At 35.6% G+C, this 27,216-nt stretch overlaps 1 protein-coding gene across 1 annotated transcript in view; it reads right to left on the bottom strand.

Annotated features, from left to right (window-relative positions):
- Lrp1b (LDL receptor related protein 1B) overlaps positions 1 to 27,216 on the bottom strand; it is a 1,542,993-nt gene that overhangs the window by 247,787 nt on the left and 1,267,990 nt on the right. Inside the window, exons 48-53 of the mRNA XM_042055373.1 lie at positions 21,095 to 21,208; positions 20,703 to 20,852; positions 13,999 to 14,121; positions 11,709 to 11,828; positions 4,160 to 4,288; positions 1,356 to 1,478 (exon numbers count right to left, since the gene is read on the bottom strand). Coding sequence (XP_041911307.1) covers positions 1,356 to 1,478; positions 4,160 to 4,288; positions 11,709 to 11,828; positions 13,999 to 14,121; positions 20,703 to 20,852; positions 21,095 to 21,208 — 759 coding nt within the window. The remainder of the gene's footprint in view (positions 1 to 1,355; positions 1,479 to 4,159; positions 4,289 to 11,708; positions 11,829 to 13,998; positions 14,122 to 20,702; positions 20,853 to 21,094; positions 21,209 to 27,216) is intronic.

Raw genomic sequence — 27,216 nt, 5'->3', positions numbered from 1 at the left:
GTGACATCCCATAACGTTGTAGCACTCATTTTTAATTCCAGGAATTGGGAGCCAAAGGCATTAGGGTCTTATGTGTGTTTGAGTGCAGCCCGAACTACACTGCAAGTCCTAAGCAGACACTTATTTCAAATAAACAAATAAACAAATAAATAAATAACCAACCAAAAAGGATTATATGTTAAATTATGATGTCATTCTTAAAATATATTTAATGAAGCACTGAAACTTGAAGTAATTGTAAAAATAAATATGAAGAGATTTCACCGAGCTCCCATGAAAGACTAAAGGTAGAAATACCAGAGAAGGATGATATATGGCTCTCACGTGGAGGACAGTGGAGAGCATTGAGTATATTACACAGTGAGGAGCCCGTAGAGCACTGGATCCATGACACAGGGAGGACATATTTGGGTTAGGTCCATAATCCAGTGAAGTCAGAAGGTTACACTGAGTTTTCACCATTGATATGAGGAGAGTATTGACTTTCACCCAGGCACAGGGGCTGCCTTTGCATATGCATTAGCATTTAAGTAATCAAAGGAACCTAGGCTGATAGAAGACTATAAATTTAAATGAATTTTAATAAATAACTATTTGTACTAAAAATTCTACTTTGGAAGGAATATCTGCTATAGTTAGATAAACAACGTAATGCAGAGACACCTTAGGTAATCATAATGTTAAATTTGAACATGACGTAGCACATGTGTCAAAATAAAGGATGAAGGAAATGAGTACATATTTTTCTTGATAGTTTATGTGTTATGACAGAATTTAAGGCATAAATTTGGGGGGTTGGTTTGTTTGGATATCATTATTTTCTCTAATATTTGATATAAAAGTAAAATTGGATAACCCAATTATTTCTCATCCTCAAAGTTCAAAGTAACCCTAACTCTACTTTGAAACAAAGGCTTTCTCCAACCATTTTCTAATTTGCCTGCTAATTGTTTTGAACCCACAATAAGAGGGAGTGGTTTTCTAATGAATGCGTAACTATGCAGGCAAAAAAAAAAAGCTTCCTGTACTCCATTGTGCAAGACTAAATTCACTGGTCTTAAAGATACTAATAAATGCCTTTGTTTGCTTTGGTTACTTACATGTCTTAGCGTCCCCTTAATAGACCTTGAACAAATATATCTTAAGAAATGTCATATTTGCCAAGTGGTGGCAGCACACGCCTTTTAATTCCAGTACTCAGGTGGCAGAGGCAAGCAAATCTCTGTGAGTTTGAGGCCAGTGAGGTCTACAAGAGGTAGTTCCAGGACAGGCCCGAAAGCTACATAGAGAAAGTCTGTTTCAAAAAAAATCAAAAACAAAACAAAACAAAAAAAAAAAGAAAAAGTCATACTTACCACACTGCAGAGACTCATCCGATCCATCTCCACAGTCATCGTCATGGTCGCATACAAACTGCTTGGGAATGCACACCTTATTACGGCACATGAAAGCATTTTCATCACATGTGTTATTGGGTGCTAAGAAATTACAAAAAATAAAATTACATGAGCACATACTTTATCTTCTCTCATACTGGAAACTTAATGGTATGAATCTTTTCTCTATCAATCTCTGGGTACTTCAAAAAGAAAAAACTGTTAACATATTGCAATTCAATGTATTTGGTAAATGTACATTAAAAAGCTAATGCATAAAAGTATGATTCAAAGGAGGATTTGGTGAGCATAGACCGTTAATGCTCATGGGAGAGTTGGAAGGACCATTTAAGATGACTGAGAATTTTTCTATTCTTTTTTTATTTAATATGGTTTATTATTTTATATTTAAAAATTTCCATCTCCTCCCCTCCTCCTTCCCCTTCCCTTCCCTCCCCTCCACCCATACCCCACCCCTCTCCAGGCCAAGGAGCCATCGGGGTTCCCTACTCTATTCTTAAAAGAAAAATCTTTTGGTGACCTTCAAAAATGGCTTGATTCAAGCAAAATTTAGATCTACAAGGTAATGAACCGTGTCGTAATTCCACTGATATCATGAATACTGACCCTTGCAATGGCATAGTGATCCCAGAGGAACACAACCCATGGAAGCACTGTTCCAACAAGAGCTAAGTGATAGTAGATACACATTTGAAATGAAATTTCTTCAAAGAAAATCCACTTTGGTTCTCTATGCATAGAACCACAAGCCTTAGCAGAACTCTTTACAGTTAACTGAAAGTGTAGCTGCTGTAGTGTTTACGGGTTGGGGCACTGTAAATGCTCACAATCGGAGATGGGCTGTAATCAAATGCCAGCAGTACAAGTCTCATAAATGGCTCTCTTCTATGTTTGCATGCCTGAGAAGTAATCACCTTCTTTGCTCATCTGTTTCTGCATCTGTTTAATGAAGATAATTAAATCTGCCTGACAATGTTCCCAAGAGGATTAAAGGTATGTGGAACTTCCCTTTCAAACTAGGTATTCAACAATTCATAGATACTCTCAGAATTCCTACTTCTATACTAATTATGTTTTTTACTCAATACTGAAAATAAAAAGTGCTTTAATTGAAAAGTCTTACTATTGTACCGATTAACATATAAGGGCAATGAACACAGTAAACACTGCTATCTCCCTATCTCCACGGAAAACCCTTCTTTTTTCCTTTAGGATTTGTGCTGCAATGTTATGGTTCAGTTTTCAAGAAATCAACAAAAGATTCATGGTACATTTCTTTGTGATGATCTAATGTCTTTTAAGTGCATCACTCTAAGAACTGAGATTTTAAATTTTATTTTTTCCCACATGCCTCTTGGACTCCTGCTGCCAGCTATGCTCCATCCCATGAAGCAACTTTATTTTCTCAGTAATTCTCCACACAGATCCATGAACAGACAAAGCAAGAAGGATCTTTTTGTGTGAGGGGGTGTAATCCAGTATAATTTACTTTCAACAAATTTATTGTGATCTGCTATGTAGAAGTCACACAGAAACAGCATGGAGTTTACATATTTTAGTGAAAGTAAATCTCAGAGTTATTAACATACCTAACTTTGAGCTGTGGCAGTTTCTATAACTCAGGTGAATATGCCAGTCTTGGAACATACATTCTTCTTTACAACAGAGCTGCAGTAACTTTTGCATTAACACTTTTAGGTAACTTGAGCATGATTTGTTATACTTTAGCATAATATATTGAATAATACCCATGTGGTCCACAAGTACTAACATACCTCCCGGAGTGCTAACTTACTGCAATAGCAGCAGCATGTGGGAAGCATCTGGATTTCTGAATTAATTCATAGTCCTTTGTTATTCAGTTCTCAGTGGCAACTTAAAAACACATTGGCTTCAAGATCACAGCTTTGTACATTCTACAACAGGATGAGCTGTGAGCCGATAATGCTGTGTCCAATGTTTTCTGGGGTATTTTTATTCCATTGACACGCACATGTGCCATCAGGCACGCATATAATATTTTAAAGATGTGAAGATTGTGTCTTTAAAAAAATTATGACTTCATCAGATTTCACTGAATGGACTGAATCTGACAAACAAACCCTTCCTAAAAATGGCCCCACTCAACTGATCACGAGTTGATCTTGACATCTACATTCCCATGCTGATGTCTTTCACCCTCCTGACCATATCAAAAAAAAGTAAACTTTTGCTGTTGAGTAACTCCTTGAGACCACCTTGAATCTGAAACTTTGTAAATTGTCTGACCTCAGAGGTTTTCCTCTTGATCCTTCAGTTTCATTCGGGTCTATTGATGCTTTCTTTACCTGACCCAAGGGTTAATACCACATCTCTAGAATTGGTAGGTGTACACTGACTTCCTGATCTGTATTTATCTAACAGCCGCTATTTATAGAATATGTATAATAGGCATTCAAAAACAATTTGAAGGGGAGGGTTATTTAACAAGAAAATTCCGGACCTACCAACCATCTGTACATAGTAAAGTCATGCTATTGTGGAGCTGAAACAGGCCATTTGCAGGCAGTGAAATAGTTTAAAATGTAGTCCTGACATCGAACATTTCTAAAAACCGGCTGAATGTATGAGGTTTGATAAACTACTATTATAACATTCCACCTGGACCCTTGAGGTCCAAGGATGGGGAAAGTAAAAGAAGCTATACTGTGCTATGAGAAGAACAATCGCCCAGAAGTCTGCAAATGATTTCTTGGACACAGAGCAGCAGCCAGTGTTCATACCACAGCCTGCAGTGGAGAGCTCATCACTCCCGTCGGGACAGTCTCTCTCACCATCACACAGCCAGTGTCGGGGCACGCAAGCATGGGAGCCCTGGCAGCTGAACATGTCAGAAGCACACGTGACGGCACCTTAAACCCAAGGAAAAGTAATATTAAGTCCTCTGTATCTAATAGAAAATGGCCACAGTTTCATCTTTCCTGATGAAATAAGCAAGAGAATCGTGCATGCAATTAAAGTGAAGTAATTATTGAGAATCATGGATTAGTCTGTCCTAGTAACTGCTGACATACTCTTGTTTAAATATATATTTTTCCTAGTTTCGGGGGCTATCCTGTTTATAGCTTCATCATACGAAGAAGTACCTCTTCTCCTTGAAAATGTATCAAAGCATATACTGGAATTTTTAAACAAATGACACGGTGGAGGTATTGAACATACACAGGCAGGAATAATGATGATACCATTTCATAGCTTAGCATGTATGAACTATCTAATGTGTCTTTAGTCCTAAAGAACTTTTACTAATCATACTCAAAGAAAAAGAACCAGCTTCCACAAACTGAAAACTTGGAGAGAGCACAAGGGCAGAGCTCCCCGTGCAAACCTGGAGACCCAAAATGCTTCTTCCTGGTTCCAAGAACATTCTCTAATGTGCTAGTATGAGTACTGTTCTGCCACATCTTACCTTGCTGCAAAGAACAATGCATATACCCTTCACCTTTATCCAGATTATGCCTTTCCACTCTAGTCACTTATTGTCCTTTTGGGATGCATGGTATCTCTTCAATGCTTGCTGACCTGGACTGTAAAGTCACAGGAACACAAACAGCCTCTTTATGAGCATATGGTGATCACACATTAATGGCTAAGGGGTGTCCCTAACTGCTTCTACACTATATATCTTCAACACTTGGTTTATTTGTCTGCATAAAATGTAAGTGAAGGAATTCAATCCCAATTTTTAAAGTTTAGTTTTGAGAATAAAACAAAGTGCAAAATATACAGCAAACACATACTTCTATAATTAGTTGTATAAAGCTTTAATATACCTAGAAAGATATATAACAGATATAACAAAAGTGATAACACCTTAATAAACAATTGCAAGGTTCTGGGTTCAATTCCCAGCAATGCAAAAATAAAATAAAATAAAATAAAATAAGACTGATCTAATTGAAATTTTTTCTTTCAATCATGTTAAACAGGACTAACGCAACTTAATAGATGGTAATTGTGTTTTTATTTTTTTTTAATTTCATGTAATTTTTATTTAAGTATTTCAGACTCCTCCTGGCTTGCTGGCATAGTTTTTAATCAAGAGAGTCCTTTTTTCTTTTCTTTTTTTTTTTTTTGTCTTTAAATAACTCCCTCTGAAAAATTTAGTTCTTCAGCACCACGGAAGTTCAGATGGATGAATTTCCAATTATCTATTTATAAATGAAATTCTGACCTCACTGCTGGAAAAGTCATGCCTAGCATGATCTCCAAGCCAGATTGCTGTGAGCAGAAGGTGCGTCTCAGAGCATTGCTTTCAAACTGTGAAGCAGACGATTGTCTCAGCAATGTCACCGAGAGACCCAGACTTTCCTAACCCTGACCTTCCTTGATGTATATGAGGCCCAAAGGATAAGATTGATGTGAATACGGAAGTGTCCACTTGTTGAGGAACTATATGTTTGACTGAGGGTGAGAAGTAATTCAACAGAAAAAGGGCTAAGTAGAAAAAACTAGAAAATAATCTGTAAAATTGAGGTTGCTTCATTTAAAAATAGAATATCTGCTGTTATATATGAATGACTTTTAAAATAAGTATCTTTTCACAAACATTCTGTGAGTTCCTTATCTTTTCAAGTCATTTTCAATATTAAATTTGTAATTCTATGTTTTAGCTTCTTTAATAATGGCAATGCTTTAATTAATTCTGCCTGGCCTATGAAAAGTCTGCTAGAAAAGAGGGTATGACTAAGTAATTATGAAGACATCTCCAACTACGAAATGGCATAATGTTCCTTGAAGCTAATTTCATGTCTCCCTTGATAGCTTTTAACAGATTCTGAGTGAAGAGCATGCCAAAAACACTAAATCAATTGGGAAGAAACTAGCCATAAAAGGCCTTATGACTTCATTTTCTAGTTGCCACTGACATCTGGGATGGTGTTCCTCAAGGAAAAATTATCCCTGGGAAGACTAAACACAATCTGAAACCGTTCATCAGGCCTATCTTGTGCTCTGTTCAGAGAGAAAGAGCCTATTAGTAAAGGTCAGTATCCTATTAATATTTTGGAAACTGGAATTTTGTCCTGAACTTTGCCATCAGCCATAATTTGTATGATGTCATGTACATTTATTAATCTCCATGCATTTTTTGTTATCACATATCAAAAGTTAGGAATGGTTAGTGATGGAGAACAGAGTGAATTGCAATCCTGAACTCCTAGCATGCCATGTCAGAGGTAAAATATGCTTGATAAAATTATGCTAATTTACATCACCATAATATTTGGAAGTAGGGCTCTGAAACCTCTGCTCTAATGGATTTCCCAAAAGGTTGTTTTGGCATACTAAATGTTAGGAGGCTGAGTTATTTGTAAGGCTCTCTTCCAATTCTAAAATATTAGATATGTTTTCTGACTAAAATTTTGGTTGTACGAAGTTCTTAAGCATGTAAGTAAATTGCATTTGAATAGACTCATTATTTAGAATAAAAATAAATATGGTTCACAATCATTTTCTTCTATACTTAAAATTGTTCTCAAGACATTGTTGAGAGAGAGTAGAAAGAGAGGAAGTGGAAAGGAGGGAAAGGGAATGAAAGGTATAATATCACTTAGTAAGGTTAAAAAGACAAGAAGGAGCACTAAGAAAAAGAACAGGGATAAACTCATGGACACAGTGCATGATAATTATGGCAAATTATATATATACATATATATACATATATACATATATACATATATACATATATACTTATACACACACACACACACACACACACACATATATATATCTTTACATCTCTTTATCCATGGAAAATTCATGAACCTCAGCAATAACATTAGTTTCTGAGGATTGCATACCCTGGAAATCAGATATGAAAACAGTGACTCTGTATAACTTTAATTCCTTTGCGCATCTTATTAGACCACGTCTATAAGACAGCAGTTGTGAGTGGAACTTTTTAGTGGCTAGTTAAAGAAAATGTCAGGAACAAGATGGCTTCATGCACTGGAAGCATGCTTATCCCATAGAAGTCCTATCTTAGAACTGTAATTAATCAGTGTTTCTTGTGTTTAAAGAATTTTGATGATAGCTGGGCGGTGGTGGCACACACCTTTAATCCCAGCAGAGGCAGGCAGGTCTCTGTGAGCTCGAGGCCTGCCTGGTCTACAAGAGCTAGTTCCAAGACAGGCACAAAAGCTACAGAGAAACCTTGTCTCAATAATAATAATAATAATAATAATAATAATAATAATAATAATAATAGTAATCATACTAACAAAGACCATTATGCTTTAAATTTACCTCGTGTATAACTGTATATTGTTCCAAACATGTAAAGAAAAAAATTGGGGTGGCTGTCTTAAATGCAGGAAAATAAATTGTCTCTTTCAGGAGATAATGCCAATATTACATCATCTACTGGGCAACTCAGTCAAGGTTGAAAATTATAAAGAATTTCTGTTTCTGATAAAACAGTCTAAACAGCTGACTATGAATGTAGAAAGACACTCAGCTTTGTCCAGGCATGTGAATTACTCAGGTATTCCTCTGTCTAAAATGATATTGAAAAAGAACCAAGCCTACTATAATGAGTAAAGGATGTACAAGTGTAAATACATATAAAAGCTGGGTAGATAGATGAATAAGTAAAGAAACAAATAAATGCTATGATGGACAACTGTAAAGACTTTATGGAGTTTAGCTTGCTGTATTCCTTTAGCCCTTGAGAAATCTAGATAGTAGTATCATTTAAACCACAAGATAAATACTTGTGATTATTATAATAAATCACACTGCATTTGCAGCTGTATTACATAGCACGCATCTAATAGTTAAATACATAGTAGGTGAATATAGCCATCTAACACTACTAAATGCCATACATATTGAATTTCATTCTTTGAAAATTGTGTAAATTTGCTGTTTTTTTATTTATAACTTAAAACAATGAAGTGTCAATGCTTTGTTACAAAGTGGACAAACAATATAGGTGGTTAATGATAGTGAAAATCGATACTAACTTTTAGGAGTCAACTCAGCAATGTGAACATATGTCACTTGGTCTTAGCATAGAGTGGGGAACCCTGATGGCTCCTTGGCCTTGAGAGGGAGGGAGGGGAGGTATGGGTGGAGGGGAGGAGAGGGAAGGGGGAGAAGGAGGGGAGAGAAAGGGGAGAAGGTGGGGAGGGAGGGGGGAGGAGGAGGGAAGGAGATGGAAATTTTTAAATATAAAAAAAAAATAAACCATGAGGAAAAAAAAAAAAAAAAAAAAAAAAAAAAAAAAAAAAAAAAAAAAAAAAACATGATTATTTTGTCTAAACATGCCAATCAATGTCCAACCTGGAACCCCACTCTCTGGGTCCTCCATATTGGAGCAAAACCACAGAGTTCTCCCCCACTTGCCTCAATTTCTCTAGTCAGAAAGCAGATAAGCTTCCTGAAGGTAGGTTGCTCCAACACCCCTATCTTGTTGATCGGACCCTGTAAGCTATAAGTCCCAATCTGCCTGCAAACCGTTTTATCCCCCTGAGACCTCAGAGGAACTCTAAAGCACAGACTGTGACTATGCAGATAGGACTAAGAGAGGAACTCCCAAGCACAGGCTGTGTCTGCACAGAATGGATCAAGAGAGCAAACCAAGAGCACAGACCAAGAGAGGGGACCAAAAAAGTAGGCCAAGAGAAACCTCAGTGTCTCCCTAAGACACAGACAGGAACAGTACAGGGTAAATCAAGAACAGTTCCCAAAAATGTAGAAAGCAACTGCAAAGATTGGACCAAGAGGCAAAGATACTGCCAAAACCAATTGGAGGAAGAGATGGGTAGGTGCAAATGCAAGAATTTATTTAACAACTTAAAAAACAGCATGGTAACTCCAGAATCCAGTGGTCATACAACAGGAAAACTTGATTATTTTAACCCAAAAGAATCAGAAGAAAATGACTTTAAATGTAAATTTATGAGGATGGTGGAAATTTTAAAGATGAAATGAAAAATCCTATTGCCATACTCATGAATATCTTGCATATCACCATAGAACATTCACCTGGCATTGGATGGAGAAAATGACAGAGCCCCACATAGGAGCACCGGACTGAGCTCCCAAGGTCCTGATGAGGAGCAAAAGGAGGGAGATCATGAGCAAGGAAGTCAGGACCGTGAGGAATGCGTGTACCCATTGAGACGGTGGGACAGATCTAACGGGAAACCACCAAGTCCAGTTGGAATGGGACTGATGGAACAGGAGACCAAACCGGACTCTCTGAATGTGGCTGACGGTGGAGGAGGACTGAGAAACCAAGGACAACGGCGATGAGCATGAACTCTACAGCATGGATGGGCTCACTGTGAGCCTTGTCAGCCTGGTTGCTCACCTTCCTGGACTTAGGGGGAGCTGGGAGGACCTTGGACTTAACATACTGGAGGGAACCCTGATATCTCTTTGGCTTGGAGAGGGAGGGAGTGGGGTTATGGGTAGAAGGGAGGGGAGGGAAGGAGGAGGAGGAGGGGAGGAGATGGAAATTTTTTATAAAAAAATAATTTAAAAAAATAAATTGAGAAAAAAACAAAAATTGGAAGAAATCTATAAATTTCTTAAAGAAAACCAATTATAAACAAGGAAACAAGTGAAGCTAACAGTTCAAACAGGCCAAGAATTAAAGACTGAAATAGAGGAAATGAAGAAACACAAACTGAGGGAATTCTGGAAATAGAAAATCTGGGTAAAAGAACAGGAACTACAGAGGGAAGCATAACCAACAGAATACAAGAGATGGAAGACAGCATCTCAGGTGTTGAAGATACTATAGAGGAAATAGATGCACTGGTCAAAGAAAACATTAAATTCAAAAAATTCTTAACACAAAACATCCAGAAAATCTGGGACTCCATAAAAAGACCAAATCTAAGAGTGATAAGGATACAAGACAAAAAAGTACTCCAGCTCAAAGACATGGAAAATATATTCAGCAAAATCATAGCAAAAACTTTCCTATCCTAAAGAAGGATATCCCTAGGAAGGTACAAGAAACTTACAAAACACCAAATACACTGGACCAAAAAAAAAAATTCCCTTACCATATAACATTCAAAATGCAAATCATAACGAATAAAAAAAGAATATTAAGAGCTGCAAAGGAGAAAAGGCCAAATATATATAAAGACAGACATCAGAATTACACTCAACTTCTCAATGGAAACCATGAAATCCAGAAGGTCTGGAATATATGTTCTGCAGACACTAAAAGACCACGGTTGGAAGACCAGACTATTATACCCAGCAAAATTTTCAGTAACCATCAATGGAGAAAATGAGATATTCCATGACAAAACCAGATTTAAACAATACCTATCCACAAATCCAGCCCTACAGAGAGTACTAGAAGGAAAATTCCAACCCTAAGAAGAAACTGCACCCAAAAAAAACACAGGCAACAGATAACCTCACACCAGCAAGCCCCAAAGAAGGAAAATGCACAAGCACTACTCCTAAAAAAAAATAGCAGGAATTAACAATCACTGGTCATTAATATTTCTTAATATCAATAAATAAAAAGATACAGCCTTAGAGAATGGATATAAAAACAGGACCCATCCTTCTGATGTATACAAGAACACACCTCAACCTCAAACACATACTTTACCTCAGAATAAAGGTTTAGGAAAAGATTTTCCCATCAAATGGACCTAAGAAACAAGTGAGTGTAGCTATCCTAATATCTAAAAAAATAGACCTCATACTAAAGTCAATCAGAAGAGATGGAGAAGGACACTATATACTCTTAATAGAAAAAAAACCATCAAGAATGAAGTCTCAATCCTGAACATCTATGCCCCAAATACAAGAGTATCCACATATGTAAAAGAAACATTACTAAAACTTAAATCACACATTAAACACCACACACTAAAATAGGAGACTTCAACATTCCACCCTCCCCAATGGATAGGTCAACTAGACAGAAACTTAGCAGAGAAATAACAGAATTAACAGATGGCATAACTCAAACGGACTTAAATACATCTACAGAATATTTTATCCAAAATCGAAAGAACATACTTTCTTCTCAGCACCTCATGGAACTTTCTCTACAATTGACCACATACTCAGTAACAATGCAAACTTCAACAAATAAAAAAATTGAAAAAATAGCAAGAGTACATATGAAAAGAACAAAATTAATTACATATAAATATATATGTGATGATGTTTAATACATTAGAAAGCATAGATACATGCTATATGTGTGCTTCACAATGATTAAACACGCATGCTACTTAAAAATTCACAGGAAAAATATTGTTGGAGAGCACACAGAAAGCTGCTCACCACAAATGCTGTCACTCTCATCAAAGCTGTCTCCACAGTCATCCTCCCCATCGCAGATCCAGTGTTTAGAAATGCATTTTTGTACAGAACAAGCAAATTGGTTCCAAGAGCAAGAAGAATCTATAAAACAAAAAATAATTATTTTAGGAGGAAACACTAGGAAACTAAGTGCTGGTGATGTATTGACAGTAGAGCAACCACAAACAATACTGTACTTTTAAAATACTTTACAAAAAGTATTTTATTAAAATGATAAATGAGTAAATTGATACTTTTGCCCTTGTTTTAACATTCCACAATGTAAAGATGGATCAAAACATCATGTGGCATCCAGTTAACACACATGATTAACAAAGGTTAATTGATTATAATTAAGATCATCTTAAAATAGATTGCAGTGTGACAAAGGTTTTTCTTAGACTCTTTCCTCAGGTTTTCTAATATCAATGACCCGATAATAAAGTAAACCAAGTTAATACTCTCTATGCTGACTCGACATAAAGGCTGACAACAGCCTGCAAAATCCTGTGCTTCCAGCTTGCACACCTTGTCTCTAAAGCACACTTCTTACAGGGCTTGTCTCTTAGCTAGTGATTATGGTGGCTGCACTCCGTTAAGAAAATCTTCGATCACCCCACTAAAATAAATACACCAGGTACAGAAAGTAATATGTTCTTTGTTTTACTCCATCTCTAACTAGGAGAAAAACCTGAATTATTAAGAAGACAACATGACCATCAAATACTTCTTTCCAAAGGTTTGAGGAGTGAAGTTCTAGTTTGATAATAGCATTGTCCTTTTAAAGAGTTCACAGGTTGGTACCTTCGTTACATTGTCTGAAAGTGATGGAGTTTGGAACTTTTGAGTAAGAACTAAAAATTCATTAGAAATATGGTAGTTTTTACATAAAAGATTAGACATTTTTAATTCTGTCCTTCCTTCATGTAAGACACTGTATCAAGTGACAAACTCAAATGAAATCCTCCTGAATGTAATCATCCAAAATGTAAATTTTTATTAAAATATCATTTTGACTTTGCTTTGTCATTGGTGATCTTCTTATCAGTTTGGAGAAATTCAGAATCACAGAAGCAACAATTCTCTGGGCATATCTGTAAAAGGTTATTGTGAATAGATCCACTCAGGTATGAAGCCCTACCATAAACAGGGCTGACTACAAACCTGAAAGTGAGTTAAGCCCACTATTCTTTGTTCTCTGCTCTTTGAGCTTGGTCTCAGTGGGACAAGCCACCTCCTGTTCCTATGGCTATGCCTTCTCTGTCATGGTAGACTATAACCCATCTACCTGTAAACACCAACACTCACTTCTTACCTTGAATTGTTTATATCAGCAAGAAAATGAACTATCACAGGCTTTGATTCAAAAGAAATATTTTAAGTTGTTTATTTTGCTTTCAAAGATTTTCTTGGATGACCAGAAAAAAAGGAAATTTAGGCAATTTTATTTGAAGAAAAGCGTAATTTAAGAAAATTTAGTCATTTAATAGTTCCCTGTTTAGAGATTATGAATTAACTTGACTAATTCTGAAGCATTTTTTTTCCAGAACAGAGTCTGGCTCGAATGTGAAGATATGCAGAATCTTAATTACAAAGAGCATACTTCACTGTTTCCCCATGGAATTCACATTAAGGAAAGTTTGACATTTCTCTACGGATTCTTTTTAAACCTTTCCCAACTTCATTCACCACAGTGTGCTTGTGTTATAATAAACGAGTGAATACAGAGAGAAACAGGCTTGTCTCTCTCATACAAAATCAGCAAATTACAAATTTTATAAAATGAAATTTAAAATGCATCCTTTTCTTCCCAATACAAATGAACGAACTTTACACACACACACACACACACACACACACACACTAATGAAATAGTGAGAAATGAAAAAGTCCATGACTAAACAAATGCTTGAGTGCATTATTTCAAATCATGTACAAATTAAATCAAAATTTAAAACCATTATTTAATTTCTAAGAATAAGTGGGTCTTTTTGAAGACATTTTTCTCAAAACCAAATGTAAATATATTAACAGGAACTGAAATAAATCAGTCAAAAATGAAGCCACCCCATCAACACTAATGTTGATAACTATTATTTAAATATACAACTGTAAGACAAGTCTGGGAGAAAGGTTGTTAGGCTTTGTTATCATTGTCTGTGTTTACTTTTATAGGCTATTAACAATATTGTGCATCAAGTTCTTAGTAGGGGTACTCGAATATGAGTAGTGACGGGTGCAGCTCATACGACACAGCAGTGTGGAGGCTTACCACAGTGGAGTTCATCCAGCCCATCATCACAGTCCTTCTGACCATCACACACCCAGGTATTCAAAATGCATCTTCCACTAGGACAACCAAAATAATTCTCTTCACATTTGTGTTTGTTTTGAACTATGATAAAACATAGAATGCAGTGTCAAATACGTTAAATTAATCTGAGGTTTGGGCAATGTTTGGAGATACAATATTAATAACATCTGAGATGGAAGAGATAAACCAGGAAACACAGAACAAATCACCCCAAGTCCTGAAGAAGGCTAAGGTTGCAATGACTCGGGAATAAGAACCCATCGCCAATCATGAGGGACACCCTTTCCACAGACGTGACTATAAATTCAACTCAAGACTTATAGTAGAACTGGAAAATGTAGTTGAGGGAAATACTAGAATACCCATTGAATCAATTTGATGAATCATTCAATTGTAAAAGTAAAATAATGGAAATAACTTAATTTTCTCAAAAGTGAATAAAGACAAAAATCATACTTGTATTGGAAATGAGTTCTGGGTTTAAATAAAAGTGTATTAAACATCATGTCTCTTTGCATAAAATAGGGGAGGTGGATTTAATGTCTCTATTGTTCTTTCTTTAGTATCCCTTGGTAGGAATTAGGCAATATTCTCAGTTTTAAGGAAGAAAAATTGTGCAATAGAATTTTAAATAATAACTGACTGATGAAGAGCAAGTGGATATACAATTATGAGACCTATAAATTAACATTTAATTAAATTAATCATATATATTGTAAAATATCACAATACAAAAGTATTCTGTATGTAAAGTCATTTCTTATGTTAATTTTCATTTAAAAATTGAAATATTATATAAATTTCATAGAACATAGACTATTCTATAGGTTCTTCCCCTGAATCAAGCCTATTTATCCCTTTGTAACCTTGGTTCAGATAAACTGAAATGTTTCTTTCCCATAGTCCTTCAGAAATAGATGCCTACAATTTATTTAACAGTCACATTGATTGTTACTGATTGAAATTCAAAATTATCCTTTACTTTTTGTAAACGCATTTTAGTGAACTCACCAATATGACAAAATCATTTTACACATTACATTTGCTGGGATGATATATAGATCATGTGACATGTGCAGCTTTGCATGCTGCAATCCTACAGTCCCTGTCCACCTGCCACCGCCTGCAATCCTATACTCCCTGTCCATTGCAAGCATGAGCATCCTGCATTTTTACCTAGTATAAAACTCTGCTAACATTGAAAGATAACTTTTAAAATAATGTGTTAATCTTAGAACAGAAAAATCTTAGAAAAGAAACACTAGTTTAATAATTATTACGTAATAGTCTCTTGAACATACTTTCAAAATTGCATATACTGTGAGAGAAAGAATGTTTTACTGGAAATAGGACTTTAGGTTAATAATTTTGACACACAAGATTGATGAAACTAAAACAATAAGGATTTTACCTAATCTTTAAAAAATATTAATTCATTCTTCCTTCTTCCTACAGACCTTCTCAGCTCTCTTTGTCTTCTCTCTTTCTCCTCTCTCTCTGTCTCTGTCTCTCTCTCTCTTACACACACACACACACACACACACACACACACACACAAACACACACACACACACTCATCACATTGCAGGTGCAATCCCTCAGGCTTGTCCCTAGTTCTTCAGTAGGATAACATCTACAAGCTCCCTTCCCCTGGTCATGCTTCCAATGAATACCTCAGACTGTTGCTACCTTATCTCCCTCCCTGACTAGTCATTGAATCCCAGCTATGACAAAATCATACATTCCCTGTGAACATTCCAGGCAAAAGGCCAGAAAATCAGGCAACACATAGCTATCATACTCTTTGAAAGTTCTAAGCAAAAACAGAATCCAAGGAACTAAACAACCTCTCAAAAAGACAAACCCAGAAATAAACATGTAGAAATTACTCCAAACCAGATCCCTAGATGCTATCTTAAGAACACAGTAAACAATAGCCAGAGCAATGTGTCACCATTAGAGCACAACTATCATATTACATCAATATTCCATCACAGAGGAAGCCAAAAGAAACACTTTAAAGCCAACTTTATGAAGATGATAGAGGTCCTTAAAGAAGTGAATTAATCCCTTAAACAAACACAGGAAAACACAAATGAATAAGGAAATCAAGAGAGTAGACTTTAAAATGCTAATTAACCCAATTAAAAAATGGGGCACTGAACTGAACAGAGAATTCTCAACAGAAGACGTTCAAATGGCCAAAAGACACTTAAGGTCATGCTCAACCTCATAGCGGTCAGGGAAATGCAAATCAAAACAACTCTGAGATACCATTTTACACCTGTCAGATTGGCTAAAATCAAAAACACCAATGATAGCCTTTGCTGGAGCGGTTGTGGAGTAAGGGGTATACTCATCCATTGCTGGTGGGATTGCAACTTGTGCAACCACTTTGGAAGGCAGTGTGGCGGTTTCTCAGGAAATTCGAGATCAACCTACCCCAGGACCCAGCAATTCCACTCTTAGGAATATACTCAAGAGATGCCCTATCATATTATAAAAGCATTTGTTCATCTATGTTCATAGCAGCATTATGTGTAATAGCCAGAACCTAGAAACAACTAGATGCCCTTCAGTGGAAGAATGGATGAAGATACTGTGGAATATATACATATTAGAACACTACTCAGCGATAAAAAAACAATGACATCTTGAATTTTGCATGCAAATAGATGGAAATAGAAAACACTATTCTGAGTGAGAACCTTCTGGCGATGGATGGAAATAGAGAGAGAGAGAGCCACACATTGGTGCTCTGGACTGAGCACCCAAAGTCCAAAGGAGGAACAGAAGGAGGGAGATCATGAGCAAGGAAATCAGGACTGTGAGGGGTGCACCCACCCACTGAGATGGTGGGGCTGATCTAATCGGAGCTCACCAAGGCCAGCTGGACTGGGACTGAAAAAGCACGGATAAAACCGGTCTCCCTGGACATGGTGGACAATGAGGGCTGCTGAGAAGCCAAGGACAATGGCACTGGATTTGGATCCTACTACACATACTGGCTTGGGGCAGGGGCGGCTAGCCTGTTTGAATGCCCACCTTCCTAGACCTGGATAGAAGGGGGAGGAACTTGGACTTCCCACAGGGCAGGGAACCCTTATTGCTCTCTGGACAGAAGAGGGAGGGGGAGTGGAGGGGGGAGGGGGAGGCAAATGGGAGGCGGGGAGGAGGTGGAAATTTTTAATAATAAATAAACAAGTAAATTATTAAATAAATAAATAAGAACACAAAAAGTATTAAAGAAAAAAGAAAAAAAGAAGAAAAAAAGAATATCATTCACCATAATCAATTAAACTTCATCACAGAGATTCAGGGATGGTTCAACAAACAAAAACAGTCAATGTAATCCATCATATAAACAAAATGAAAGAAAAACAAACAAACATTATCATCTCATTAGAGCTTGAAAAATCCTTTGAAAAAATCCAGCACCTACTTATGATGAAAGTCTTGAAAAGATTAAGGATACAAAGTTCCCACCTAAATATAAAAAAGGCATTTTAAAGTAAGCCAATAACCAACATCAATTTAAATAGAGAGAAAATTAAAAAAAAAGTTCTACTAAAACCAGGAACAAGATAAGATTGTCCACTTTCCACATATTTATTCAATATAGTAACTGAAGTTTTTTGTGGGAGCAATAAGACAACTAAAAAAGATTAAGTGGACATAAATTAGAAGGTAAGAAAGCAATGTATTGCTATTTTTCTATGATATGGTAGTATACATAATCAACCCCCAAAAATTCTACCAAGAATTTCTAGAGCAGATAAATACTTTTAGTGAAGTGACTAGATACAAAATTAACTAAAAATTAAAATAAAAATAAGTAACCATCGCCATAAACAATGACAAAGGATTGAGAAACGTCTAGCAAACAACAACCTTCACAATAGCCAGAAATAATATAAAATACCTTGATGTAATGCTAACCAAGCACGTGAAAGACTTATATGACAAAATCTTTGAGTCTTTGAAGAAGATATCAGAAGACAGAAATATTTCCTCAGTTCATGGATTCTTAGCACTAACATACTAACAGTGGACATCTTACCAAAAGCAATGTAGATTCCACTCCATCCCCATCAAAATTCCCAAACAAATCTTTAAAGACAACACTGAACTTCCTATTGAAAAGCAATAAACAAAACAAAAAGCTAAACAGAATAGCAAAAAAATACCTGAACTATAAAAGAACTTCTGGGGGTATAATCATCCCTGATTTCAAGGTGTAATACAGAACTATAATAATAAAATAAACACAGGAAATTAGCTTAAAAATAGACAAGTTAATTTACAGAATTGAATTAAAGGTTCAGTCATTTATTAATATACGTATGGACATCTGATTTTTGGAAAAGAAGCCAGAGATACACAATGGAAAAACAAATAAAGCATCCTTAACAAATGTTGCTGTTCTAACTGGATGTCAGCATGTAGAAGAATGCAAATTAATCAATATATATCACCCTGCATTAAACTCAAGCTCAAGGGATCAAAGGCCTCAACACAAAACCAGATACACTGTACTCATTGGCACAGGAGACAAGTTGCTGAAGGGAACAGCAATAACACAGGATACAAGTACAACAATCAGTAAACGGGATTGCATGAAACTGAGAAGCTTCTGTAAGGCCAAGGACACTGTCATTAGGAAAAATGGCAGCCTACACAATAGGAAAAGGTTTTTAGTAACTCCACATTCAAAAGAGCACTAATATCCCAAATAAATAAGGAACTCAAGGCATCATCAGACCAACTCTTCCTATAAAAAATAGGGTACATTTCAAATGACTGAGAAACATTTAAAGAAATATTCAACATCCTTAAACATTAAGGAAATACAAATCAAAACTACTTTGAGATTCCATATTGCACCTGTCAGAATAAATAAGAATTAAAAAAAAAGCATGATAGTCCATGCTGTTGGGAATAGAGCAATGGGAACACCCCTCCATTCTTGGTGGAAAAGCAAATAAATACAGACACGATGGAAATCACTATGGTGGTTCCTCAGAAAATTAGATGTCCTTCTATCTCAGAACCAGTCTATACTACCCTTGGGCGTACCCATCCTTAACCCAGAAGATATCTGCACTTGATATCCAATGGCAAATGAAAAATCATTTTTCCCCAAATGAAACACACTGGTTGTATATACCACATTTCAGGCCAGTTCTGAAGCCCACAAATAGTTTGCCAACACAAAAGGAACTCAATAGTAATTTTTTGAACTTGTTTAATTTTTAATTGCTTTTACATTTTTACCTGTCCTTTGTTTATTTGTTTTAATTTTTACTTTTTCATAATTTGTGTGTCTGTTTCTTGATTTGCTTTAATATGTTTTTGTTTCTTAAGAGGAGGAAAAATATCAGAACACAAAGTTGGGCAGGTAAAAGGGTGGGATGGATCAAGAGGAGATGGAGGAAGCACTTGATTAAAATATATTGTATAAAAATATTTCTGAATTTAAAAAAGAAGAAAAATAAACCTACTCTTAGATGGAGAACTACAGGTAATAAATAACACTAACAGAAGAAGAGTCAATTTTCTTCAGATGATCTCACTATTTGGTTGAACAGTACCAAGGGTTCAGCCCTAAACACCTATAAATATTAACACTAAATAGACACCGATAGTTGTATTTATTTTATATATACATATATGTGTGTGTTTGCATTTGTATGAGATGTTTAGAGATGTTATAGAATTTTAATGGGAATTGTGGGAGACAACTGAGTTGGAGGGAGTAGAGGGAGATGTAAAAAAAACAAAGGTCTTAAGTAAAATCAACATTTTAGCTTTATACTTCTTTCAGTAGAAAAGTTGGGATCTTACTAAGTGATTAATTGGGAACTCTTATGAAGAGAAGTTTTTTTTTAAGAGTGTGTGTTTACAGAAATTGTGTGAATAGCCAAAATTATCACCTCTCAAAACATTTTGAAAAACTTTAAATGTTAACAAAACCTGAATTCAGGTGAGTATTACCACGGTGAGGTAGGCAAACAGCTGTTTGAGGACATATTAAGTGATACCCTCTTGACCATGTATCCACTTCCAGTTATTTTTGTGAGCATGTTGCATGACTTTATTTAGTTTCATTGTCCCAAACTAGAAGCTATCATCGCTTTTATAGAAGTCATTTTCTAAAAAGCTAAATGATTTTCTTTAGAGCAGATATGTCAAGCAGAGATGGCTAAGGAGGATATATAAATGTTTCTGTTCAACTATGAACCGATAAAAAATAGCTGCCCCCTCCACCATGTCCAAAGCTGAATGAACGACATTACCGCAAGAAAACCATCAGCTGTGTATCACAAAATAAGGTCAGTAATAACAATTGTCTTTCTCCTGTTTTTCTTTTAAAATGTTTTTCAAGTTTTATTAATTTTCTGGTGAAGCTTTACAGATTACACAATTTAATGGCTTAATCATCAATTTTGAAAGGACTGATGAGGATCTAAATGTTAAACAATATGATATAAAATTAGTATATATGTCCTATGCACCAGTTTGTAATTCATTTGGAGAGATCAAGTGGCCTATTTAGAAGAAAAAGGCTATTCCTGCTCTACATCTAACTCATCCATTCATTTCTTAAATAGCTAACTATTAAATCTTCAAGACAAGAAATATTTTTTTCTTGTGGAGATTACCTGGGCACTTTAACTCATCCGAATAGTCTCCACAGTCATTAGACCCATCACAGATCCAGCTTGGCAGAACACACAGTGAAGTCGAGTTACAGCTTATGAATCCTGTAGATTTCACTCCAAGTTTATAGAAATGTGTGCAATCTGTATTATCTAGGAGGGTATGAATAAAAATGAAGTTAAAATCACATTTGCCCAAATTATGAGACTTCTACCTAGGTCACAGAGACAAGAACACTTAACATCGTCAAGAAAGTCAGTACAAACTTATGCTACAAAACAGGGTTAATTACATATCAATTCTGGAAGAAGGTCAAGCAAAAGTTGGACAGTGTTCAATTCAACGCCAAGAGGTGTTCAGACATGAACAAACAAAGGGTAGTAGCGATCCTTACTGCAGTCCTTTTCGTCTGAGGCATCTGCACAGTCCATGTTTTGGTTGCATTGTGCCGATCTTGGAATGCAAGTTCCATCTGCACAGCGAAACTCCACTGTGGAGCAGGTTGACACTATAGAAACCGCAGTAAAGAGGTCAATGGATAGAAGAGATTGAAAATTACCTCTGCTTTATATTTTGAGAACTTTCATCCATTTATGCAATTTTGTTCTAGTTCGATGTTTGAATTTATATGTCTATAGTGACACCCTGGCCCTCCAGCCTTCACCCCAATATGTCTCCTACATCCTTCACTAATATGTAATTCTGTCTTAAATATGGATTGCTTCCTACCAATTTGTAATTGCCAGTTCATGTACCTTGGAAACCTCTAGTATAGGGTCCATTCAAGGAGTTATGCCTTGTTCGTTCATATTATATGGTCCCAGCACTGAGATGGCATTAAAATTGCAATGAAAATCCTTTCTCCTTCCATCTCATATAGGTAAATTCATGATCAACAGCAACTGTATGATTGCATGCCTACAGGGAAATTCTTTTGGTTAAAGCAACAGGCATAAGCAGGAGTGGGGAAAGAGAAGTGGATACTGGGTATCTTTTATTAATCAGAATGCACAACTGACAATTACCACTGATAAATAAAGCCATCTTTGCAATGGTTCATGCTGTAGATGCTTGAACACACAACTGTTCAACCATGGTAGTAATGTTTATCATAGCAAATACAGATTACTCACAGTAATAAACATATGTATTATGTCTCCCTATTGTTGTTACAAACGTTTGACTTTAGAATTCCCTCAAATTAGTTAAAATATGCTTCAGTGTGTTTATTTTCTTATATACAGGTTTTAAGTAATATATTATTCTCAATTATACATTTATTTCTAGGTTCTTACACATTCATTAAAATGTAATTATTTTCAGCAATATGTTGTAAACAGGTGTATAGTATGATGTGTATGTTAGATTAATCTGAGTGCAGTTTTTATTTCAACTTAAACTTCCACAGACAGATTATATCAGTGAGTACCATAAAGGACTTTGTGACTATGCAGCTTTTACTTACATTGATATTGTAAAGTGCCTATTTAATTATAAACAGAAATTATATCAATTGAAAATGGTTTAAAACTATGTTAAAATATGCAAATTTTCCTCAGGGGTATGTATGTCATTTGTATTTCATAACACACTGTTCTTATTATATTTAATTGTATCTTGAAATTGCATACTTATTTGTTTAAATGATGATTAGAATAAATGTTTTATTTACAATTGGTGATTAAAATTGCTTCACTGTTTCTTCATTAAAAATAACAACTTAACATGCGAAACAGATAATGCCATTATCAGAAGAGATAAATGCATTGTTCCACAAAGGGAAAAATAATTTGTATGCCCTAAAAAGATTTTATAATATACCATTCTATTTCATTTCATATTCAGTTTCTTTCAGTAGAGACAGTAAATACATCATACTGGAAGTACACAAGATAATCATTTATGCTTTATTACTTTCCCAATCAGTCTTTCATTAACTATACTCGAAATGATTTCTTACAGTCTCTTTGTTAAGAAAACAGGATGCATTTCTTTGTGAAATAATACTGCAAATATAAGAAAGCCACAAAGGTGCATATAAAAAATGATTCAAACATGAAATCCACGAAAGATGCCAAGATGTCGTGATTCTGTAGTGAAAATAAAACTATAAAAGAAAACCTCTTAAATACCTTAAAAGCAAACACAACTGTGAACTTAAAGTTTTTAGAGAACAGTGAGTGAGTGCAACAAGTGATAAGCAGATGCTCAGGAGAGTGGGGTTGAGTGTAGAAAACATAGGGATACATTTCTTCCTTTCATTAAGAATGGCTACAGGAAGGCAGGCCAGCAAGCATGGTGCTGGAACAGTAGCTGAGAATTCACATATAAGATACAATCATGAGGCAGAGAGAGAGAGAGAGAGAGAGAGAGAGAGAGAGAGAGAGAGAGAGAGAGAGAGAGAGAGAGAGAGAGAGAGAGAGAACTAACTGGAAATAGCATGGGATTTTAAGGCCTCAAAGCCTACCGGAAGTGATAAATCTCCCGCAACAAGGCCAATCTCCTAATTCTTCCCAAATGATTCTATCAGTTAGGGACCATTTATTCAAATATATGAGCTTGTAAAAACTGGTCTCATTCAAATCACAAAATAGGGTTAGTAAATCCTGGGCATATGAATGGACTGTCATTAAAAGAGAATAGCTGTGAAGTGCAATGGATCGTCCTCTGTACACACGTCTTCACTGATTTTGTGGCTGGCTATAGAGTTTGAGAGCCACAGGAAGGTTAAGCAGAGATGAACAAAAAAGAAATTGGACTTTGTAATAAGCCTACAGAATTCTGTGTTAGTATCAGGATGGTTGTAGGAGATTATGACTCCTACATTAGTAGTCAATGAAGGTAATTTAAGAGAGAGAAATGTCACCCCAAGAACTCCTGTGTTAAACACTTGATTTCCAGCATTATGTAGGAGGTGTACTATGGAAGTAGTTTACTGGGTTGTGCCTCTAAAAGTTAGGAATGCCTCCCACTCTTAAGTCTTCTACCTTGAGGTAAGCAGTCCCAGCTAGATTATGCCACAACCACGGTGTACTGCTTCACCATGGCCTAAAACCATGGATCAAAGACCATGGCATTTGAGACTATGAGCCAACATGAAGCTTTTTAAACTGTTTTGTCAGGTATGTTGGTCATAATGATGATAAACTATTGCAACATGCAAATAATAGTAACTTCATTACACCTGTGAATTGTTATCTTTTCTACTTCTGTAGAGAAGTGGCAAAGGCAACTTCTAGAAGAAAGAGCTCATTTGGCTTATGTTTCCAGAGAGATAGATGTGCATTATGGCCAAAGATTATGGCAGGAAACTGCAAAGATGGCAGCAGGAGCAGATGCTAAGAGCTTACAGCTCAAAGCATATACAGGAAACAGGACAAACTCAAAGCAGCAGTCACTAAACCTCTAGTGACATACTTCCTCCAAGAAGACCACACTGCCTAAGCTTGATGGAACAGGACCACCAACTGGTAACAAATATTGAAATGCCTATGAATATTGACAATATCTCATTCAAGCCATACAATAAGCAAAAAAAATTCAATTTTGGGAAAGAAAAATCAAAACCCACTACATGTGGCTTCAATTACATTCTTAGGGTGGTTTCTGAGTTAGAAATACTGAAATTTCTAATTTAACAGGTAAAAAAGAAAGTTGTCTGATATTTTTCCCTGGGCTAAAAGTCTTGAATAAGAGAGAAAAGAAAACTATTTGGTTCAAATAAAGATAGGCCAAGTGTGAAATATTCAGCTTTTCCCTCCAGATAGTTCAACAGAAGTCAATTAGTCTATAGAACACTAGTACGAGTACAACCACATCACACTGGGAGTAGAAATGAGATACCACAAAATAAGTTCTGACAGGGACATGGATCAAAGGGGGGCAGAATGATGAAAATCAAAGCCACTGATTCTTCAATATACTTTCCTTGTTTTTTTTCTTCCACTTTCTTTTTATTTAGTCAATTGAAATACTTTATGAGATTAAAAAGACATAAAATCAATAGGTCTTTCTGTGGTTCATGGATAATTCTTACAAATAACTAAAGTTGATTCTTTCTTCTTACTTTTCATGCTGTCTGCAGCTAAAGAATCTGCCATGGGGATTTAAACAGAAATGATCTTAATTTTTCTGTAGTAATTCTAATTTGTTTACTTTCATTCACACCTTCTATGTAATTATTCCATAACTGCTTAAGTTTTCAAGGTGTGCAAACACAGGACTATTAATTTGCTTTTGAGTTATGGTGGAGTCTTTCAATATTTTTCTGAGCACGTTTGAAAATGAAGACAAAACTTACATAATCACATTAAGTTCTAAAAATTAACAATGAGTTTGAGACCATGTTTAAATGAACTTTAATTTCAAATACCTAGCATTATAGTAAAAAAGTCAAGATCTATGCTTTATTTGAATTAAAGTATCCAACTGCTATGAAGTTTATTCTATCATTACCAAACAAGAAACATTATTACCAAAGCCTAATTCTCGATGCACTTTTGTGACCAATAGTGTAATGAGATGGTAAATTTTTTAAAAGAAGGACAATACTTCTTTTTAATAAGTACTGTTTTGGCAGTCACTATTGTAGATAAAATTAGATATATTGTATTTTATCTATATTTTATGACTTTCTTCTTTAAACATACCACAACTTTACAAATACATATCATTTAGTAGACACAGTATTTTATAATTCCAAACATATGAGTATATTACAATTTTAAGACAAAACTACTTTTCTCAAGAAAACATATAGTAGCTGTCGTGTTTTGAATAAAAATGACTTCTATAGATCCATGGGGAGTGGTACTGTTAGGAGGTGTGGCCTTATTAGAGGACTTGTATCGCCCAGGGTGCCTTTGAGTTCTCTGAAGTTCATGCCACAACCTTTATATGAGTTGATGTGCTTATGAGGTCTCTTCACAGCAATTAAACCTTGACTGGTACCAGGAATGGCGTATTGTTGTAATAGGTAGAATTTATTTTAACTTGGAAAAAATGTGGGCTTTGGGAGTTTGAGTTAGAAAATCAGAGGAATGCTTTAAATGGGGGTTAATTGCCCATGCTGATAGGAATATGGAGACAGTGGTGCTTAAGGTGATTTTAAACATAGAGGTCTGGCTTAAGAGATTTCAGAGAAGAATTTTAATATGTGGACTAGAGACTGTTCTTGTTACTTTAGTTAAGAATGTGACCACTTTTACCTTGTTCAAAACATCTGCCTGAGGCTAAATGAAAAAGTTTTAGGCTAGATGCATCAGCAGTAGAAATTTCAAAACAGGTTAAAATTGACTATTTCATATGGTTCTTAGTGTTCACCTTATGTAAATTTATAATGAAACAAAAAAACTGAGAAAGGAAATATACAAAATATACAATTTGAGGAGGAAGGGGGCTCAAGGAAGTGTAAACAGATTAAATCATGTAGATATGGCCTTGTTGGAAGAAGTGTTTCACTAGGGGTGCCTTTAAGGTCTCAGGTGATCAAATGACACACAGTGTTTTCTGCACATCTTGTACCTGTGAATCCAGATGTAGAACTCTCAGCTACCATTCCAGCCCTGTGTCTGCCTGCATGCCACCATGTTTCCCACCATGATGATAATAGACAAAAATCTCTGTTCTCTAAACCAGCCCAGATTAAACATGTTAATTTATAAGTGTTGCTGTGATCATGATGTCTCTTCTCAGCAATAAACCCTTAATTAACAGAGTTGGATTAAGTTCCAATAGCTTCTTTTGAGAAAAAAAATTTGACACAGATTTTCCATAAACTTTCGTTTAGCCTCTTCAAGCTCTGTTTTCTTATTTTTACCAGCAACCTAATTGAATACATTCACTCCTGCTTGAAGCTAGCTACCACATAGATAGTATCCATTCCTTGGTTTCAGTTCATTTTCATTCCTTCCTCCTTTTAAATGTTTATCAATTTCCCTCTGTCTACATTCAATGTCTTATCATTTTTATTGTTTTTAAATTTTAATAGAGAATATAAAATAACTTACTTTGAAAATACATTGGATCTGCTTCCTTTGAACCTGAGGTGACAAGAAAGTAAAAGGCTTTCCTGCAAGCTGCTAGGCTTTGCATGACTTCCCTGAATCTCCTGAGTCTTTTGCACACATTTCCTCAATTCTTTAATTCCTCGGAGCCATTTAATCTCAACTCTGAATCATACTTTTCCTTTTCCATCAATATTTTATAAAAGTTTCTATATTCACTATCAATAATCCCTTACTGATCACTCTTCTGTCTTATTTCATTTTTGATCTGATTCTCCTATGACTTCATTAAGCTTACTTTCATCAGTGTAATCAATAAATGACCTCTGATTCACCAAGATAAATTGGCACTTGTTGCTCAAGTCTGTCGTTTTGCTTTCTCTGCAACACTTAAAATGTTGAGTTATTGGGCATTCCTAATAACATATTCTTAAGAGGATTTTTCCTCTGTGCCTCCAATATACTTAGATTTTTATGCTGAATTTTTAAAATTTAGCACAAACTTTTGACT

This window comes from Arvicola amphibius, chromosome 7 (genome assembly GCF_903992535.2).
Source record: "Arvicola amphibius chromosome 7, mArvAmp1.2, whole genome shotgun sequence".
Lineage (NCBI taxonomy): Eukaryota > Metazoa > Chordata > Mammalia > Rodentia > Cricetidae > Arvicola > Arvicola amphibius.
Note: the sequence above shows the minus strand (reverse complement) of the source record. Positions and strands in the feature narration are given on the sequence as shown.